The sequence below is a fragment of the Phragmites australis genome, chromosome 9, assembly GCF_958298935.1.
Source record: "Phragmites australis chromosome 9, lpPhrAust1.1, whole genome shotgun sequence".
Lineage (NCBI taxonomy): Eukaryota > Viridiplantae > Streptophyta > Magnoliopsida > Poales > Poaceae > Phragmites > Phragmites australis.
The window spans coordinates 25,701,266-25,721,251 of NC_084929.1; the positions used below are offsets into that span (position 1 = coordinate 25,701,266).

Consider the following 19,986-nt stretch of genomic DNA (forward strand, 5'->3'; position numbering starts at 1 on the left):
CTCTCATCTTTTGGTTCTAAAAGGATATTTTGAGTACCGAGACACCTTCAACACTATCAACATGCATCCCTCTTGATAATACGGCTATCCTTAACTCAAATTCAAAATAAACAAAATTAAACCTATTGAGTAACTATATGTTGCTTCTCTTTTCTTTTTGAGGGACACCAGCATCTTTTATCTTAACAAATGGGACATAAAACCTGTTCATAACTTCAACAAACCATTAGTCCCTTAATCGTTTGTCATCAATAAGCCAAAACCCATAAAGGGGGCCTAGATGCACTTTCAGAAGCGTCGTGCCCTATCAACAATGGCTATCGTGTTCAAGAATTTCAAGGGTAATCTATGGAGAAATTATTACTTGGTAGGTCAGACACCAAAATGGGATGATTATCCGACGGTGGAACTATTTTGGAACGATTTTATAGAGTACAGGCAGTTAGAGGAAGCACAACGACTAAGTGAGGTAAATAAGGCTAACTCTCATAAGAACGTGTACCCCCACAGAACTAACTTGCATGGGTATGTGAGGAATACGACGAGTGGGAAGAGATGGAAGAACAAGTAACCTACAATGGTGCCACACCTAAGACGGCCGACTAGATTGAATGAGCGAAACACTATCTGTACACGAGAGGGTTGACTTTGTCAGCAGATGGCAGCCTAATCTTCAAAAGTGACAGAGAACAAAAAGTGATGCAAAGAATTGCAAATGCCCACACCCAGTCTTCCCAAGGCTCTTTCAGGCCAGAAAGGGAGAAAGAACAGCTAACCTTGGCACTAGGAACCAAGGAGCACCCAGATCGCACCAAAGGCAAGGGTGTGGTGTCGTGGAAAGAGGGATTCCCAGAAGTCGCCGAAAGTTATAGGAGTCGAAAGAGAATGAGAGAATAATTGGAAGAGCTGCTGGCTTTAGTACGACAAGAACTTGTACAAGAGCGTCAGATGACAGACGTAAAAATCAAAGAAGCACTTCAGTAAGGAAACATGCAGCAGTAAGGCAAAGAAAATGTTGTGAGCCCTCGTGGTCATCAGAGCAGCTGCGCGTCCGCGGGGTTTACAGAAAAAGAATCAGCCAGTAACCCCGTGGACGACATCACAAAAAGCAAAGTGTGCAAGCTTGTCGTGCCCACCTTGAACATTACCACCACGGTGGCTATGGGGTAGGTCGACCAATGCGTGGAAGGAGCTCTCTTCAACGATCTTTCGATACCGCGGGGATACGCCAAGATCGATGTGGACTCTGTGCGAAGGTTGTACCGTAAGATTGACATGAATTACCCCGGAGAGACGGGTTCCAAGAGGCTCAGATCAAACGTGGGTGGCTTCGTTCTGTGGCCCAAGCGCTACATAATGTTTGAAGATGAGACAGACAATTCGTCTGATGCAGAGTCGGACCCACCACACAGAATTTCTTCGACTCCTCCACGGTCGCCGCCACGGCCACCGTCACAAAGAAGAGAGTCAACTCCTCCACAGTTGCCACCACCGCTGCCGTCACCCAGAAGAGAGCCAACTCCTCCCTTACGCAAGTCGCCTCCAAGGGAGCCAAGTTCTCCCCCTCAGAAGTCAGCACCAGTGCCAACAAGAGAGCCAACTCCTCCACCTTCGAAGTCAGCACCACCACCAACAAGAGAGGCAACTCATCCCCCTCCGAAGTTGACAACAACTACACAGTCTAAGAATTTGAGTTCATCTCAGAAGTCGGTTTCATCCCAGAAGCAAAGGGCACCTAAGAATGTGGCAGCACCTAAGAAGTTGCCTTATAAACAAACATCAGAGGAAACCAGAGTGACAGTGGACACCAGTGTCAAGAAATTCTTTCAAAAGCCAGAGTCTGAGAAGAAAATACCAATTCGTGCAAGAACACATAAGTTTTTCTTGAAGATGTCCAAACCTGTTGAGTGTAAGAGTAAATCAGACTACGAGCTCATCAAAAGCAAGAAATACATGAATGAGTTTTCTATCCAACAGATACGACAAGAACGGAATTTAGAAAGATTTCTTGAAGATGCTAAAATTACAAAAGGGCAAATTCTAAATGAGTCCCTGACACCAAAAGCAATCGAGAGACGGTAATTTAAGTTGGGCGAACTCTTGGTTGCGCCAAACGTGTGGGACAAACTGGCATATCAACTTTGGAAATTACATGCGTGGTACATGAAGGAGTCACGGGATGGTAGAGAAATGTTTGAGACCAGATACAAGGATCGAGATATCCTCCACAAGGATGACTCTATTTATATATTATTTGAGGAAATATATCGACTGTACCAGCAAGATACTCTCGACGTGTCTATCTTGAGTTGTTGGACTCTGTAAGTGTTATATACATATAATTCATAATATACATTCATGTACCATTGGATTGAATAATTTATTCCTTATGTAGAATGTAGGTACAAAGATGCAGGATAGAGGACATCTACCATTTGGGATTCATTGACCCACATCATGTGAACCCAACAATGATACAATCCGATCCAAAAGGAACCGAGGACTATGCATTGAAGTGTATTCTGGAGCTACAATTGAAGAAATACATACTTTTGCCCTACCACTTTGGGTATGTGTTTTCCTTTATGAATGTTCTACTTTTTTGAGCAATACATAGTTAGAAATTAGGACCAACTAACCTATGGTGACCTATGTGTAGTTATCATTGGATCCTCCTTATCATCCAGTCACATATTAGCAATATCGTTGTCTTCGACTCACAAAATAATCTTAAAGAAACCTACCAACCTGTCATTGACTTGCTACAGAGGTAAAACCCGACCATTTTGTTATTGCTCTTGTAATATTTGATTGATTGAATCTAAGTCTACTTACAGTAATAATCACACAAATACAGAGTGTACCTACGATACATCAAGAAGAATGTTATACACCGACCATTCGTGAAAGAATGGATTATCCGATATGACTTTCCTTGTAGGAAGCAGAGCTCAGGCAATAATTTATGTGGTTTTATGTAATTGAATTCATGCATGGATTCAATGGACACGCGTCATATCAGGTGGTCGATACTGAGGTATGCGACATACATCTTGATGACTAATTTTCAGGTCCAACACGTGTTCATAAGGATTGATTTATTCAATTATTGAAATTCCAGCTCCTCGTGTTGTCCAGAGATCGACTCATGGCCATTGAAATCAACGCACTTTAAGAACAACTTAGCGGGTTCATTAATGACCAAGTCATCAGTCCAACAGGCGAGTTCCATGAATTTGGCTCCTTTCTCGTTACCTTTATCCAACAAGAAAAAGCAGAGTTCAGAACCTTCGATTAGCAAGAAACCTTAAACTCTTTTTTATTGTTGTAATGAAACCTCACATGTATACGGTGTATATATACTGTGACGAGACTTGATATTTTAGAAATAAAATTTATATGTGCTTGTGTATATATGCTGCGATAAAACTTGATGTTTTGTAAATTAAATTTATATGTGTGTATCCATAAATATACCATATACTATTACCGGTAATGACCAAAATTTAAAAATGTCACGATATTGGCTGCAACCGCCACATTTTGAAAATAGCGGGAAATACCTATTAGTACCGGTTGGTAAAAACAAACCGATATAGATATGTATTATCAGTGCCGGTTTGTTTTTACCAACCGACACTAATAATAATTTTCAGTGCCGGTTCTATACCCGGTACTGATAGTTTGTGACTATCGGTACCGAGTAATCAGTGTTGGTTAAAAACCCGTCACTAATGGCGATTTTGAACCGACACTGATGAGGATATCTGCAGTAATGTGCTATAATGCTATAATTGTTATCTATGCTTCGATTGAGTCCGTATTTATGGATATATAACTTCATGTCATACTTCTTGTATAATAACTATTATCGATGTTGGCGAGTTGGCCCCCTTGTATTCTATTCCTAGCTCCGGCCCTGGCTTAACCTGACGACGACTGATTAGGCGCTGGGGTTGTGCCTCGAATTCACATCGTCTTCGCTTCGAAAACTGTGGCTCCTGATCCTACGCATCTGATAGCGATCATCATCGACCTTTGCAGTGTGGTATGCATGTGTGTGTGTGATCATGATCAGTGGGGGCTGGAGAGGAACCGGGAAGTGTGGAAATTTGGCGGTTGTGGTGCTTGCTCGTGGCCACCATTTGCATATGCCAAACGGAATGTAGACCCTCTAGCTCATGATTTAAGATAGAGTCAATGCTAGCTACCTTTTCTGCAATGAACGTGTATGATGTATGGATGCTCAAGAGGAAGAGACGGGGTCTTTTCCTGAGAATTGCGTCGCATAGGAAGGCATAAGTTAACTGTAGAATATGTATGAGAAGTTGAGAACCAGTTAATATAGTTGACTAATGTATATATAATTCAAAGGACTACAAATTAGTAAGATCCACACGAAGATGCTCTATAGTTTGTATCTACTGCTAGCATGAGCATGAAGAAGGCTCCACAAGCATAAACCCTATAGCTGAAAATATAAAAAAGGTTCACGACAAAAGAATAGCAAAACCACTGAATATATATAACCAATAAATGATATGTATTCTCACTTTGTCAAATTATGTACGGCTACTTAAATTTTTTATATGATTGGCTGTTTACGTTGTCGAACTGATTTGAAAGACTTACCCGTGCTCTCTCGAGTCACTAATTCTTGTTATCATGGCATGCGGTCAAACTTTTAATTTGATTAATGTACTTGTTACAAACATATATGACACTGTTACAATTTCTATTGTGACTATATATATATATGAGTAAGTGATTGGTGGTACAAATCAAAATTGCTATATCCTATGTTTCAGGTTGTGTATGCTTTCCTGCAGATTTGCGCCCTCTTCTAATTTGAGCTATATATCATAAATGAAATTAACGTGCAACTGAGAAAGCAATACTATTCGTTAAACCGAATAAAATAATGATTCACTGGAGGTGCCGTGCCTATTCATGACTTCGCTAGCTTGGTATTTCACCTGTTTCGAGAAATCATTGCATAGATGTGTCCGAGAGGTGATCCAGGTGGCTCAATTAATGTAGTAGTAACATTTGGATCTAACCATGTCGGAACCAACAAAACATATCTAGCTAAGGTTTGTCAGTCAATCTTTGCTAGAGATGTTACCAACCTATCATTTTCCAGCAACTTAAATGTGTAAGATGCATGGTTATGCAGTAAAAGAAGCTGAACACCGTTTTGTTGTTGTTGCAACTCTATTATTGGAGAGGCTAACATCACAAAAAGTATGTTGAATTTCTCTTATTTGGCCAAAAACAAAAGAGCATGTTTATTAGGTTTTCTTAAAACCATTTTTTATAAAAAATAAATATTTTGTTAGATCATTTTAATTGCTAGCTAAGAGGGTAAAAGTGGCATACTAACACAAAATTAAGGGCATGCATGTTGGGAGCCTAAGATGCCCATTTTTGCCAGTTACCTTGCTAGTGGGCATAGAAATCCTTTGAGAGTCAATATTTATAAATACACTAAAAGCACTTAAATCCTTGCTCACCTGATCTGAAAAGAAGGCTGGGCGATGTCCGATTCGCGACCGAGCTATATTGGCATGCATTTTGTTCATCTCTTTTGCTGTGGCAACCTGCAATTAGCCCTCAGATGTCCATTTTTGCCAGTTAGTCTTGCTAGTGGCCGGGCATAGACATCCTTTGAGAGCCAATATTTTGAGCTACATCAAAAGCACTTAAATCCTTGCTCACCTGGTCTGGAAAGAAGGCTGGGCGATTTCCAATTCGCGACCGAGCTATATTGGCATGCATTATGTTGATCTCTTTTGCTGTGGCAACCTGCAATTAGCTGGAAACCTCAGCTTGTACAGCTAGCTATTTATGTAGTAACGTTCTTGAATCAGCTAGCTATACGCATCATCAGTACAGCCTAATGTAACAAGAATTATAGACTGCAGAGAACACACAAAAATCAAGAGCATCCAACATGGATGACTCATGTCTCTGAATTGATCGATAAAACAAACTCGGTAGTCTTTTGATCATCTACCAAGTAGATTGTCTTTTTCCATCAAACAGACCGAAGATATATACAACAGAAAGAGCATCTCAACCTTACCCAATGAATGCATCTTCAGTTTGTCTTTTTTTCCCTTTCTCCAGTAAGCATTAGCAGATAAAACACAGTATATCCTCACTCACTGTTAGTACCCAGTAACTCACAACAATGAGCAAACACTATTGAAAAGGTGAAGAACAAAAGCTGCTGCAATAGTCACATGAATTATTCCATGTATGCATGCACATGCAAGCTTTTTATCTGACATTGTCCACCCCCTGCAAGTCTTCCTCCCAATCATGCAGAAAGAAACAAACCTGCTGCAACGGTCTCCTTCCAATAATCATGCATTCATGTGCACATTATTTCATGTGCCATGCATTTTAACTGTCAAAAGAAAACCTACCACAAACTTTTGGACAATTAAGCAAAGTATACTAATCATATTAAATGTTAAACACATGGAGTCAGTTCCTGATTTTTAAATTGATCTCATTATGCGTACAAATCATGCACCTATCTTCAGTTCCTGGATCCTGATCATATATTTAGTATTCTCGATCATATATGCTACTTGACATGATATATATATATATATATTTGGACTGATTAAAGGGTGTATATGTTAGCCTACAGCCCTACACTGATGGCAGGTTTTCAGAATGAACTGTGAGTTTGCAGGCTCACTTAAAACCAGAAGCATTGTAATCCCTGGCCGTCGTGTCGGGGACCGGGTTCCAGTCCCAGCTGAGCTTGTCAGCTACCGAAGACATCAGCGGCGGTCCCATCGGCAGCACACCGAGCGGCGTCATTTCTGGCGTTGTCTGCGGCGACGGCAACGAGAGGAAATGACTGCCCGTCGGGGCCAAGAGGTTAGCGTAGGCCTGGCTGTGACCAACCAGCGTGCTCAGCTCGTCGACGGGCCTGGAGCTGCCCATAGGCGTGGCGACCATGCTGAGAAGAGAGTACGTGGAGGTGAGGACGGCGGCGCTTCCTGTCGGTTGCGGCGCAACCGCCGCTATCGAGTTCGTCGACGACGCGTAAGCCTGTGGCGTTGGCGGAGGCAGAAGTTGCGGCGCGTTGTGCGTGGTGATGACCACTTGGTCCATGGTGGCTGGCGGTGACGCCGACGAGCACTCGCCTTGGAGCAGATGGAAGCTGCTGGGCTGCTGCGTCGGTGACAGTTGCGTGGACGACGACGGCGACGATCCGTGCCGACCGGTCCGCACGACGGTGCGGGAGGCGGTGCGCCGCGCTGAGGAAGGCTGGCCGTCGTCGATGCCGGAGCGCTTGTAGACGCGGCAGAGCGAGATCTCGGACTGTGTGATCACCGTCAGAAAAATTAATAGCCGTTAGCCTTTTCTTGCAAAGAAAGAGGATAGTACTAAAGTGAAGAAATCAGTACCACGCATGCATGAGTTCATAAACAGCAAAGAAACAGAGATTGACTGAAGAGGCTATATATATGAACTTTAAGATCAACTAGTCGTCAAAAAATAATTAAAGAAAACTTTAAGATGACTTGAGAAATGAGGGATTAAGTGTTTCAATTAATTAATTCAGATCTGAATAATTTAGCAAAGGGAAACCCGCTTTAGCTTGAGGATGCAAAGATCTTGCAGAATCTGCAACATGCAACTTTGCAAGTGGTATCTAGCTAGAAGGGGGATTCATAGTGTAGATTTGTACATGTCTAGTGGTACGCATATGTGTGCTAAAAAGAACAAGGAGCAAAAAAAAAATAGCTGGTAGATCTGAAAAAGTAAAGGAAAAGGCATCTTCCATATTCGTACAAGTCATGCGACCAAAGTAAAAGCACCGAACGAAAAGCAGATCGAATGATTAGTTAACCACACCAAGTAATGACCAGCTAGCTAGCTGGAACTCAATTACAGTACAAAAATGAAAGCTTTTTGGAATTTGGAAGCAACGATCGAAACAAGAACACTGCAAAACAATTGAGCTCATGGGAACCCTGAAATAATGTTTGGGGATTATGGCCGTAATTCACCTTGTGGATCAAGGGGTCTGTGTCGGCGGCGGGCGGGAGGCGGTACTCGTTCATGATCCAGCTGCTGCGGACGCCCTTGGGGGCCTTGCCGGAGTAGAAGACGAGCGTCTTCTTGAGCCCGATGGGGCGGCTGTTCTCGCCGCGGATCATCCGGTCGGCGCCCGTCGCCTTCCAGTACCCCGACGCCGTCACCCGGTTCGGCCGGTCCCCGTTCCGGTACTTGCGGTCCCTCGGCACGTAGAAGAACCACTCCTTCCCGCCCATCACCGCCATTGCTGCGCCGCCGAGCGATCGAGTACCGCGCAATTAATTACAACGAGTTAATTAGCCAAGATCGAGACTAGTCGATCGAGAGCTGATCAAGTGGACATCGAAGCGTGAAGAAGCAAGTGCTGCTAATTGATTACCGGGGAGCTCCCACGGGTCGAAGCGGTAGAGGTCGAGGTCGGCGATGAGGTCGACGTTGAAGCGCTTGCCCTCGACCTTGCGCCGGAGGTAGAACTCGATCAGTTCCTCCTCCGTCGGGTGGAACCGGAACCCCGGCATCACCAGGTCGTTGTCGTGCGAGTCCGCCGCGGTCTCGCGGCCGCCGCCGGACACCGCCGCCGCCTCGCTACTGCCAGCCCCTCCTCCTCCTCCTCCTCCTCCTCCTGCTGCCGTAAGAACGCTGCCGGCGGCGCCGTGCCCGTCCTCGATGTCTCTGCTCATGGCATAGCGCGCGACGGCGAGCGAGAGCTTAGCTAGGGCAAATCTGAAGGAGGAGTAGAGGAGTTTGGGGGAGGAAGCGCGTGGGAGGAGAGGATAAGAGGGTGGTGCTTGCACCATTGATTGATGAATGATCGATGATATATACCGGCCGGAGTGGAGGTTTTTTATAAACATGAGTTACTGTTTATTTACATGGACATTTATATTTAAAAAATTAATATAAAATATATAAAAGAATTAACGGGTAAATATATATTAAATAAGAAAATGAAATGGCAAGATAACCCGTGAGTATATAGAACCACGAGAAATTGTCTTCCCCTGATTATACTTGCCCAGTATCCCACTTGCTGATGGCTACTGCCCTTCTACCTCTATGCATGGTATAGGCTAGGTCGAGTACTGACTGTTTGTTGTACAGTTTGCTATTTGCGGTTGCAATGATAAATATTAATTTGCACATAGTATACGAATCATTTGCTGTAGATAGTGTTGACCGATCACCTTGCTTAATTAATGCTATGTGTACTAATGACTTCCTTTCGAGGCTAATGAGATGCCATCGTTAAGTTTTGTAATTTTGATAGGTTTTACTGTTTTTTTAATACAGTGACTTGCAGTTTTTCTGCACGTTCAAGAAAAGAAAATCGAGATGCCATGCTTCTTTTGTGCAGCCACGCACCATGGTCTCCGAAGCCTACCCGGCTAGAAAAGTGTAGCGCTTCTATAGAACTGAGAACCTTTATACTCAGGGAGAAGCAATCCAATTGATACTACTGTAGAATTAGTAAAAGTAGATGCTATATCACAGAATATTTTTTAGATTTGTTATTGATAAAATATTTTTAGACGGTTGTTAAGATAGACGTGTCTAAAATAAAACAACCGTCTAGGTGTGACTGAACTTACAGATAATTTAATAAATCCGTCTGTTTCTATTATACAGACATAAACGTTTAGAAAAACCCATCTGTGATATTATTACAGACAGTTTCTCGTAAGATCTACCTGTGTCTATACGATAGACACATACAGAGTTTATGAAAACTCATATGTATTTAAATACTCGCTAACGTTTTCAAATTTGATCGCTCTTCTCAGGCTCTTTTAACTTCCCACACACACAATCCGCTCGTCTCCTTAGACTCTTTTAACTTTCCACACACATAACCTGCTCATCTCTTCTCGATATAAAGCAACGACGAGTGCTCTTTTTCCTCACTCGCCATTCTAGTGTATCTTTCATTGCATTGAAAAGCGTCATCCTCACTCACCATCAGCGTCAGAGAAGCGATATCTCAAGGCCAAATCCCTTTCACTGCACCGAGGCGAGTATCATATGGTTCTCATCGTGTTTTAGTTATGGTTTGTTAGGTTTTAATTGCTTCAATATGTGTAACTGATGGCACAACCTTGTTTTCATCATAGATCTACAATGGCGCAGTTCACGGCAATCAGACGGTGGCAGGATGAGTGGTTCCTATGGCTGCTTTGATGGTGCGGATGCTTAGTGTCGACTTAGGCCGGGTGGATTTTGTCTTCTTTGCTGCTGTGAAGGCCCCATCCATGGACCATGTGTATGTTGTGAATCGTGTTCTCCATTCTATTCTTCCTAATGAAAATTTCTTCATTGTTGTGATATTTTCGTCAACTACAAGACAGACTTGAACACACATTTCTTTTTGAACCATGACTGGCGGTTTGGCAGCAACATGGCATGGTTCTGGCTCATGCGTGAGCTAGTAAAGGTGCAGTCTGATCTAGATGACTGTAAGATGCTCATTGAAGATGATGTTTGGGTTGATATTATGCTGAAATATAGGAGGCTGAGATGATGTTTATAATCTCATCTTTTTCAACGATGGCGTCGATCAACCCAAGTTTGTCGATCACTTTTCATCTTTCTAGAAGATAACATCACCATAATGTATATTATCTCGTCCTTTTGAAAGACAACGTCATCAATGATGTTTAGCTATAGATTGTGTTTAGCTAGCTAGATTTATGTGTTCTGAACAATATGTGATGTACATCTGTGTGATGTTGATAAACATTGTGATATGTAAATGTCTATGTTTTGTGTTCTGAACAATATGTGATGGATGTTATAAACAATGTTTGATCGATGTTCCGAATAATATGTCAATATGTTGTTTAATTTATGAATCATAAAGTGTGTATGTCATATCATAAGGGTAGCTAGGAAGCAAATTTGTTTATAGAGGGGAAATGATCACACCGAAGGTTTTTATAAAAAAACTCCATCTATGACAATTAACACTGACGGATTTAAACAAAAACCATCTATAACTCTAATTACTCACATACGGATTTCAACAAAAACATGTCTATGACCATAGACGGTTTTATAGAAAACCCGTCTATGGGTAACTCTATTGTAGATAGTTCTGAAACCGCCTTTGACAAGGTTGTTATCACAAACATATTTACAGAGACTGTCTATAACTGTCTATGATAAAATTTAAAATCCATCTGTAATAATCCGTTCTGAGGTAGTCGGAGACTTTTATGTCTCTCCACCTATTTGAACTAAACCGTACAAAAGCCAAATTTTAGAGTGGAAATAATTCCAGCTTAATTTTAGGCTCTGAGCATATCTGGATCTAGCTTAGCTTCTTCAGGAACAGGTTGTGTGCATAGGCCGCAACGGTTTTGCCCATTATCCAAAAAAAAAAAAAGTTCTTTTGTCAGAAACTCTCTAGACTCCAAAGATCTTTACCTGAGCTTTTAAAAATAGGGCACTTAACTAGAACTAGCCTTTACTAAAGGCAATTTGCGAGCACCAGGAATTGATCTCCGGTGGGCTGGTTGCGCAACTGACCCACCTAGCCAACAACTGGACCCTTTCAGTTCCCATCTTTGCCGGAGCTTGTCCAAACAGGAGTGAATTTCTTCAGCTCTAATAATTAAATAAAGATTCGGGGATATTACAAAACCTAGCCATACGATGCATCTGTCATCACATTGAAACTGCAAGTTTGCAACTCGAAGGCCACCAGGCTTCTAAACTCCTCGGGAGGCCCCAATCTCCGATTCGCCGCGAAGACTCAAGAACTCCCAGAGCATTAGGGGAGTGGTCGGCCCTTCGGAATGACCAACAGGAAATAGGCCCATCAATAACGTGATATCTATCACGAAGTGATCGATATTTAATACCGATATGGTCGGTGGTCACCCTGACACACTAGACAGGACTAGCGCCATAGCTGACGACCGGCCTAGTCCTATGGCTACTTGCCATAACAGTTATTGCCACTTGCCCATCAATATTTTACGAGGCTGACTCTAGATCCTTACTGTATAATGACGATTTATACATATCTCTATCAACTCCGTAATAAATATGTTTATACATTTACACCCTGGATGTCACTGTAATTACAGTCCCCCGGCCACTGTGTTAGGGGAGAGGAGATTTTTTCTAATAATTCTAGATGTTTCCTTCCTCTCCACTTAGTCTCTAAGATTAAGTCACTCCTGTGGGTTGGTTCTCACCACACTTTGTTCACGAAAGGCTTTGTTTTCCGCCAACATAATCTAGTTAGTAATTAAAGAGAATATTCATTGTTTGTAATAATGTTGTTTGCGTATCTAAAAACTATAGTTATTGTCATATAGAATTAATAATCTCACCGACCGCGATGGTAAAGTAATCCGTGATGAGAAATGAAAAATGCAAGGTTTTTCTGGGCTCAACACGTTCCAAGAATTGATCCCGCTAGCTCGGATTGCGACAAAACCAGACAAGTTGATTTCTAGATAGATGGGTATTGAGGGATGAGCAAAATTGCTCTAATTAATTTTTGGCTGAATTTTGAATTAAATCCTAAGGACTCTAGTATAGTCCAAATCCCCATATATATCCAACAGACCTTGATGGTGTGACGGAAACAGACCGTTCTTACACAGCAACTGCTCGACGACACGCAATGACTTTTAGGAACAAGTGGTCGCAAGATCGAGTGGGAGCTAGAGCAGCTACAATATAGACATTGTGCGGCTGTGCAATTGTACAAGACTGTGTGTATACATGGTCCCTCGAGCAGAAGGAAAGGGACTGAGGAGTGTGAGGGGTGGTGGAGTTAAAGAGGAGAAAGGGACTAGCCAAGATGAGTACAGCTTTGGGCGGCTGCCTCTTCCACGCCTCTGACGGGGATGCCTGCCTGTATTTTTCATCTGAACATTCCAGTCATCCTTAGTTTCTCCGGTCTTCTTCACGGCATCTTTCTCGCTGCCGTTAAGAAAAGGAAAACGCTTCTTTCATGTTGTGAAAATGCATGTATATTATCTTTCGGAAACATATAAGGCCCTGTTGGATAAATGGATAATATATATATAATCATCACTACGTGAAAAAAGTTTTCAATGATGGATTATAATTGTTATAGGTGATGAGTCTCGTACTTATCACCCCGACCATGTTACTAATAACTAGTCATCGGTGACAAATGATAATCTATCACTGATGACTACATTAGTGACGGATCATAACCAATACGTGACCGATGACTACATTAGTGACTCATCACTTATAAAGGTCATCAGTGACGAGTCATAATCATGACCCGTCACTTATGACAAGTTATAAGTGGCGGGTCTCGGTTACTAATAACTGATGGACGTCTTTCGCATTTTTTGACATCACCACTCGTCATGGGTCACTTGATATTTTGCAAACTATTTTTATACTATGTGTTCCATGGGAATCGAACCTCCCCTCACGCGCGTCGTAGCCCCCCTTACCACCACACCCTCGCATGCGTTGTGATGAAGCCGGATATTTTATCCTTTTAATCTTTTTCTGCCGAACGTCATAAGTGATATGTTATAACCATGACCTGTCACTAATGACTGTACAACAGTGAAGGTCGTAATCTTGACCCGTCACCAATGACTGTTTTTGCCAATATGTGATTCGGAGTACCTTCGGTAAAACGAGCATAATTTTTGCATACGAACTTCGATTTTAACCTTTTTTGACTCTACGGATATCTAAAAAAAGTTACATCCATTTCTCTCTGAGCTTGTCATGTTTGAAAAAATTTTCGAGGCTCAATTCGGCTTGAAAGACTAAGTTCTCGCCCCCTTGAAGTTTCTGCACCATTTTTAGAACACTCGTTTGTGTCCATAGCCTCCACCTCTTACATCAAACTTGAGCAGAAATATATAATAGTTTCTATTTTAGTGCCGCTAAGGTGAGAAAAAATAAGAGAAAAATAAAAAAAATATTTATGCATACTATGCTATCATATCCTACACCAGTTTTGTTCAACGTGTGAATAGAAATTCATGAAATAGACTAAACATATGTTGTAACTTATTGACACATTTTCTGTAAATGTCTTTGGTTTGAATCTTAGCTATAGCATGGTTATAAGTTTAGTGTTTATATTTGTGCTTTTATGCGTAAATACTTAGCTATAGCATGGTTGTAACATTTTTTATAATATCTTTTCAGATCTGCATAATATATTTAGTTTTAAATTGGGCAAATTAAATAAGAAAAGATAGTACCTGACCAGCTCTAATAAAAGAGCTGAGTCATCAGTGACAAGTCATGGTCACTTATGACTTGTTATCAATGACAAGTTGTAACATCACCAGTCACTTATCACTGGCACAGGAAGACCCGTCACTGATAACTAGCTTAGGACGACCCGTCACTGATGAGTTAATCATTAGTATCACTAATATCATCAATGATGAGTAACTTTATGACTCGTTACTGATGACTTATTATAAATGACGGATCATGGTTCGGCTCCGACCCAAGGCTATAAAAGTGACAACTCATGTTACGACCTGTCATTTATGTAATATGTTTTTGTCTGTTTTTCATATATTACGTTTATATATATGACAGTTGATAGTACTTGTGAAACATGCAAATACTGTGATCCTAACTAGCTATGATATTGCAATTATGCACTGTCAGTCTGTCACATATTGTCGCGAGAGTCAGATCTAGAAGGCTGCAGGACAGAATGACAGAAGAACAATGTCAGATTTTGTTGCGGAATGGAGAAGGGTAACAATTTCTGAATTGATAGCAAAGCTCACATGTGCAAGAGTGGTCCATGCATGAAGACTAGCTACGCCGGTGGGGTTGACATAAAAAAATGCTCACAAATTCGTTCCAACAAAAAGATTAAACTTTGGTGATGTTCCAACAGACTTACTGTGTATAATCAGCTGTGAAAACCATAGCATTCCCAACTAACGTGCCACCAATATTTATGATGATAAACTGGGTGAACGCACTTAAAGGAGGTAGATGGAATCCTACTTAACCGTACGTACATGCATATATGCACGGATCGACGTCTGGCATCGTCCGGCGATACAGGTACGTACATATTCAACACACGCTCTTGAAGAATGGTTAAGGGGCCAAGCTAAGATAGATCCAAATACACATTAAATTTGGTGTTTTGTTAGTATATAGCTGATGAATATTAGAGTTTTCTAAATAAATTTTTTAGCTAAAAGGACCATGACCACCTCTGGCCACAAGGAAGCTCCGTCCCTGCACATACGCACAGACACAGCGCTGACCGCTGCAGGGCGGATCACACTGCTGCATGCATGCAACGCTGAGAGGGTACTGGAATTATTCCCTTACGCACGTACGCACACGCCTTCCGATCGCTGGACGGACGTGCATGCCGTACGGCTATGTGTCTCCGACTCTGACAGGTCAACCTGCGCATATGAGACCTACTATCATGTGTGACTGTACTGTGCGTGAGGACTTCGCGAGACGCTAGCAAACTGTGCAGCTAGGGCGTCGCATGGAGACACTAGAATTAGCTGGAGATGTGTTTGACTTTTGCTCACCGATCTCGTCCTTGTATGATCTTGCTAGAAGAAAAGTTGTTTTTTTATCTCTATTTCTGCCGTGTGTGTAGATATGTGCAACAAGGCAAGGTTGCATGGAGCTAAATAATTGTAAAAATGATCTAAGTGGCGTTAGGATGGTGATTGGAAAATGAGTTGGTTTCAAGCACTTGAAATATAGCAAAACTGAATAATAATGTTATAGCGTATAACAACGGATACATATGCTCCTAGGGTGTAGCTACACCCACAAAGATTTTACTAAATGAATTTAGGATTATGCAGGATTCAAAGTGATAACTAGAGTGGGTGAATAGACGTCTCACTAAATTCTTTTGAATCAGATGGCTTTATCCTTTGTTTTACCTAACATACCTTAAAAAATCAAGTGGAAGCAAATAGAGATTAACAAAGAAAAGAATCGATAACATATTACTCCACGGATAAGATATGAACACAAGGTTATATTTAAGACCATTTCATGACCCTAGTCACAAAAAACCGACAACTTTGAAAGAAACTCAAGAAGATGGTCATCAGGTGAGAAACCCTCTAAGTTGATGACTTAGAGGCAAAGAAATACGAAACCCAAATTTATACTATTGTACGCGTATTTTATATATGCCTCTAGCAACAAGAAGATCAACTTCATAAGGGTGAAAAAACTGTAGCTCAGAAAGGAAAATGAAAATCACAACCGAAAAAAATAAACTTACAAGAGAAGCAAGAAAATCAAAAGAATGAGACTAGAAGGAGATGAACACAAGCTCATACGAGAAAATCAACTTCATTAAGCATAGAGATTAGCTCTATTTTAGACAGATTACAAAGTATATTCTTCTCACAAAAGCTCTAACCTATTATAAAGGCTAAGCCTATCATCTTCTCTCATCCAAAATCTATCACTAGGCTCTCAAATGACTGGTTCAAAGCTACCCTATAGCTTTACCCCTTTATTTATATGCCTAAAGACGTTTCTTAGTCCTTAAGTTTTCTTGTTCCCAAAATACACATCGCTTACAATGGCCTACTACCTAACATCGGGGCATTTTGATCTATTTTTTGCTCCGTCCATCGAACAGCTGTGACAACTTCATGACTTAGTTTCGTCTCGATGCTTGCTTCGCGATGATGTCACGTGCACTCTATCCCTCAATGGTTTTGAGGCCAAACCGCGAAACTGCCTCACACGCTTCTGAAAGCATAACTCACTGCTGCTTGTTTTGACACTAAGCAAGCATCCCGATATCGATATGTATACTCTGTCTTACAATCTTAACCATCTGTAAGTCTCTCTCGCTTCCAATCTATCAGGTCACCTTGTCACTTGCACCGGTATCCCCTTCACTTGACTTTATCAATACACTGTCTTCATCATTCCCATGCTTTGCTTGGTCTCTATGTGCATAGCTAGGATAACCCTTGACTCCATTGACTTTATTGATCGTTCAGCACCAACCACCTCGCTTGGCCTCGATCATCCCGTCATCGGCCGTCAAGTTGCATCCATCACCTGAACAATATTAGACAAGCAAACACATATCTCCATTCCATTATAGATTAGTCCATAATCAAAACCCTCAGTTAAAGGACATCTCAGAGAAATTGTGAACGCCGAATGGTCTAACGTGCACACCTCTTGAGCGTAGGACTATCCGGCGTGTGCAAACCATCAAGCCAGCAACTTCTGCAACCTCTCTGTACTAAATACTCCGGTGTATTCTCTAACGTGCACACTTTCAATCGCCGGACCATCCGGCATATGTAACTCTTATAGACTAGCAATCTTGTAACCTCTCTGCAAGAATTGCTCCGACGAAGCATCCAACGTTCAATACTTCCATTGCTGGATAATCCGATGTTCAAAGCTTGGTTTCCTTAAAAAACTTCTTTGCAAGAATTAGTCTAGCATTCATAAGGGTACATTGTCGGATCATCCGGTGTACTGATCTTCTGAGCTCCACCTCCTGGAACAACACGGCATGCTTAATGCCTCATCGCCGGACCATTCGGCGTACATAACCTTTTCTGGACCAGACCTTTCGGCATGTGTAAATTTCCTAGGACAGAGACAAAACTCCCAACTCTATTTCTTTCCAACTTTGGCTAGTGATGATTATCATTGCAATACATAAATATGATCAAGCAATCCAAAAATCATCAAACCAAATTCACAAAAATTTGTCAATCACTCATTATACATGAACCAAGACACATTTCCACTTGTTTTCTCAGATTCACTAAAACTCGACAAGAAAATTACTGGCGGTCATTACTGAAGCGCTTTAGTAAAACTGAACTTTCAGTTTGTTACTAAAACTAATGAGGATTGCATATTTTTACTTTTGGATATTAATATCTGATCTGAATTTTGAAATGCTATTCACATGAAATTATGACTATCATATTCCGTGCAGTGTTGTTAGTAAACACAGGTTTCTAAAAATTAGTTTTAAGGATGCATGATTGATACCATCTAGTCAGTAAAACTCTTTCTTAAGGAAGCCTTTGTCATTTAATTTTCTAATAGTTTCACCTACTTCTACAATATTAATGTATTTTAAAAATAGATACAAAAAAGGGTAACATTATGAATTTAGTTTGTGCGAAACTCCTATTATTTCACAGACTATTTTCATGTGTGATCAACCCAAATCTTTAGATATTACAGAAAATTAAAGATCAAAATGTTTGACCGAGTTGTACATGAATTTGTCACATACTACCTCATTAATTCTTAATCCCCGGGGGGAATCTATAAATGTCGGCAGATTAATGTTTGCTAGGGAAAGGGATGTTTGCTAGTAAATACCATGGTGAACGGCTGGGAACCTGACAAGTGATACCAGAAGTAGTGAGGTGAGGTGTAGTGACGGTATACAAGAATATGTGACTAGAAGGGACTATATATATTCATTCATCCTCAACAATTATCTCCATTTGAGTCAATTGCACAAAAACAACGGTATGCATGATTTCGTCTACCAATGGATGATCCCTCCAGAATCTATCTTAATATATCATTGTCACCATTAAATTCAATTTTGTCATTAAAAATATGAGAACTCATAATGGAAGAATTTATTTGGTATTTCAAAATATACGAGTATGATCAACACTTGTGGTCCAGAGGCAATCGAAGAATCGTGATGAATGATTATCCTCCAGTATTAATTATGGCAGTTGACTATTAAGGGAAAATTAATAACTCTGAAACAAACTGGGTCCCTCGCTATCTACTCTATTTTGACTAGTAACAATAGAACAGTTATAAAATCTAAGGATGTGAAAAAAAACTGATATATCTCGATATAATGTCTCGAGACTAAGAGAGAGGATCATCAGTGTGTGAATGCTTACTTATAATTGTTGAAGAGAGGAAACGAAGGGCATAAGAGAGAACAACATTAAATTCAGATTATCTTATATATTTTGAAACAAGTTAAAAAGTTGCCATGTATTTTGATTTTTTAAACTGTTGAAGTATCAACTTATGTGGTCATACTATACATAATATCTATGAATTATATCTAATAATAATAAACTATCATGATGATCAATCTAATATTTTTATTAGAAAAAATAATGTAAGTTTTATGGAAATATATATACAGCAATATTTGGACACATGGTTAAGTATAGTTTGAAGATATTGCACATGCAAAATTTTCTCATTATTAAGAAATATCACTAGGCGACTGCATAACTTCATTTAATCTTACTAGCTGATAAATTCATCAAGTACAAGCTCCTGGCAGGTGCAATTTTTCTTTTCACTCTACCGTCTACCCCTATCTAGAGCTCACTTTCAAAGTTTCAATACAAGATACCTCCTTTATTATCAAAATAAGTTTATATATACTGTAACAAGAAGACAGGAACAATTTTCTACATATCTATAGCTACGATTTTCATCGAATTTGTACCCTTTTTCAAAAGTTAGCTTGTTTTTTTCACCCGATATCTTTAGTAGACACCTGGTCTTTTAAAAAAAAAAAAACTCCAATAGAAACCAGCCTCCAAATTACTGTAGCTACCCGAGATCCTAGTACCAAACAAAACACTGCAGTGTTCTAAAAAAAAAATACAAAACGCTGCGGTGTCACTCAGAAACTTCAGTCTAAGTGTGATATACACGTACAACTTCTCAGTGCATGCATCGATCGAGCGTATCAAGCAAAGCTATATGGTAAGAGAATGAATGGAGCGAGGCATTCAATTCCTTCGGTGAGGTGGATGCAAACATGCATGGATCACATGTAGCACGTACAGTACGAGCACTAGCTTGTGCGAATAAATGTGTAGCCTCGCCTCACTACTTCACTTACTCCCCCAGCTGTTTCCATGACCGGCGATGGGCCGGCCGGGTCGACCCCATAACTGG

The 19,986-nt window shown here is 40.8% G+C and overlaps 2 protein-coding genes across 3 annotated transcripts; both read right to left on the reverse strand.

Moving 5' to 3' along the window:
* Window positions 1-2,496: 2,496 nt before the first annotated feature.
* Window positions 2,497-6,336, reverse strand: LOC133928896 (uncharacterized). Of its 2 annotated transcripts, XM_062375410.1 has the most exons (5): window positions 6,086-6,336; window positions 5,719-5,805; window positions 5,514-5,600; window positions 4,212-4,307; window positions 2,497-3,255 (listed from the first exon to the last, which is right to left on the reverse strand). In XM_062375410.1, the coding sequence occupies exons 1-5, from the start codon at window positions 6,096-6,098 to the stop codon at window positions 3,107-3,109; spliced, it is 432 nt and encodes a 143-aa protein (XP_062231394.1). In that variant the 5' UTR covers window positions 6,099-6,336; the 3' UTR covers window positions 2,497-3,106. The 2 variants fall into 2 exon arrangements, with proteins under 2 accessions (XP_062231394.1, XP_062231395.1); XM_062375411.1 differs by lacking the exon at window positions 4,212-4,307.
* Window positions 6,337-6,492: 156 nt separating this feature from the next.
* LOC133928895 (NAC domain-containing protein 35-like) lies at window positions 6,493-8,883 on the reverse strand. The gene is made up of 3 exons (XM_062375409.1): window positions 8,444-8,883; window positions 8,037-8,311; window positions 6,493-7,344 (listed from the first exon to the last, which is right to left on the reverse strand). Exons 1-3 carry the CDS (start codon window positions 8,859-8,861, stop codon window positions 6,709-6,711), a joined length of 1,329 nt encoding a protein of 442 aa, XP_062231393.1. The 5' UTR covers window positions 8,862-8,883; the 3' UTR covers window positions 6,493-6,708.
* Between the last annotated feature and the right edge of the window lie 11,103 nt (window positions 8,884-19,986).